Genomic DNA, 1,724 nt, shown 5'->3' with positions numbered 1-1,724 from the left:
TTTTACTCAGAAAGAGAAATAAACAAGAAACAAATGAGAAATGCTTATTCTAAAAGGACAAAGAATTTTGGAAAAAGAAATGCCCCCCACCACCAGAAGAATGCGAATAATTGCACAGAAGGGTAAAGAAATAATCAGTATGTCCATCCTTAGTTGTTGGGAGGCAACTTGAAAGAATGATGATCTCTCTTTGGGCAAATGTGTGTACCTTGCAACTTTTTATTAGATAATGTGCGCAGAAATTACATATATAATTCTAAGGTATGCAGTATGTCCATAAATTATCAGATCTGAGCACAAGTGGCACTGTTTTCAAAGGAAAGGTTAAGTATGGTATATCCCTACCTTTATTAAACCGGAACTCAATGCCCCTTGAAAACAATTTTGCTGGTGCTTTAGCGGTGTTTTTATAGGTACATAGATTTACATGAACCTATCATCTTTTTTCATGTATACCACAATGGGATCCAATGGAGCAGAGGTCCATCAGTGGCTATTAGCCACAAGGTATAGATAGGAACTCTCAGTCTAGGTCAAGCGATGCTCTGTATTCTTGGTGCTGGGGGGGGGGGCAACAGTGGGCGGTCTTCTACTGTCCTGGCCCCACTGCTGGACCTCCTGCTGGCACCTGGTATTTTTGGCCACTGTGTGACAGAGTGTTGGACGGGACTGGCCTGATCCAACATTGGCTTCTCTTATGTTCTTATGAGATCTGTGTCTATACACTCACTGTATATTTTGCATCGATGTATGAATGCCGAAAGGTATGATGAAGACACAAGACTTGTCTGTACCTTCTGCATACCTTCTGCATCGGTTCCCGGGGGACAGCGATGTAAACAGGAGTCACGTGGCCCCAGTTTGTAAGCCTCCGGGGAACGAAGGCAGACGCGCGGCACGGGCGCTATTCCACGAAAGCTTCTGCCGAGGCTGGGCTGGGGAGGGGAGAGCCCTCGCTAGGCTTAAAGGTGCCGCAGGACTCTCGGGAGCCTCTCGGGGAAGGCAGCGTCCTCCGAAACCTGCCCGATCGCTTCCCCCACGCCTTCCGCAGCGAAGGGGAACGGCAGGGCGCGGGAAGAGCGGCTGCTGCTGCTGCTGCTGCTGCAGGGACACCCCCACCCCCGCGCGCCCGCCCGCCCTTACCTTGCAGCCCTTCTCCAGTAGCGCCTGGGCACAAGCGTTGCCGATGCCCTGGGCTGCCCCAGTCACCAGCGCCACTTTGTCCTCCAGGTGCATGGTCCACGTCGCTCTGGCCCTCGGGGCAACAGGGGCTCCTCTGACGCGCTGGGTCTCCCCTGCAGCCCAGCTGGCTGGCTGGCCGGGGCAGGAGGCGGGGAGGCAGGAAGCGCCGGAGCCCAAACGCAACCAGCGCCGCGGCTTGCCAGAGGCGAACTCTGTGTCACCTGCGCGGAAAGTTGCCTCCCGCCCTTCGGCCCTCCCCGCTCCCGCTTCCCCTTCTGGCGCTGCCCGGTTGGAGCCCCGCGCCGGTTTCTGCCAAGCGTTCCTCTGCCGTTCGCCGAGCCACCGTCCAGAGCCTGGGGGAGAGATGAGAGGCTGGCAGGCGCATCGGCCCGAAGGAGCTCGAGGGCCAACGGCGTGCCTCTGCCGGAGGAGAGCCCTCGCCTGCTTACCGCCCCCTTTGATTAGCAAACAATAGCCCGGCTGAACGGCTCACGCTGGCGCCTCGGGAATCCTCCTCCTCCTCCTCCTCCTCCTCCTCCTCC

General features: G+C 56.0%; 1 protein-coding gene across 1 annotated transcript in view; it reads right to left on the bottom strand.

The window, feature by feature from the left end:
• Positions 1–1,609, bottom strand: part of HPGD (hydroxyprostaglandin dehydrogenase 15-(NAD)) — a 20,419-nt gene extending 18,810 nt beyond the window's left edge. The window contains exon 1 of the mRNA XM_015408143.1: positions 1,144–1,609. Within this exon, the coding sequence (XP_015263629.1) occupies positions 1,144–1,236 (93 nt within the window). The 5' untranslated portion in view covers positions 1,237–1,609. The remainder of the gene's footprint in view (positions 1–1,143) is intronic.
• Positions 1,610–1,724: the final 115 nt, after the last annotated feature.

This window comes from Gekko japonicus, unplaced genomic scaffold, assembly GCF_001447785.1.
Source record: "Gekko japonicus isolate JY-2015 unplaced genomic scaffold, Gekko_japonicus_V1.1 scaffold109, whole genome shotgun sequence".
In the NCBI taxonomy this organism is placed as follows: Eukaryota; Metazoa; Chordata; class Lepidosauria; order Squamata; family Gekkonidae; genus Gekko; species Gekko japonicus.
The sequence above is the reverse complement of the archived record's forward strand: the minus strand, read 5'-3'. Positions and strand labels throughout refer to the sequence as shown.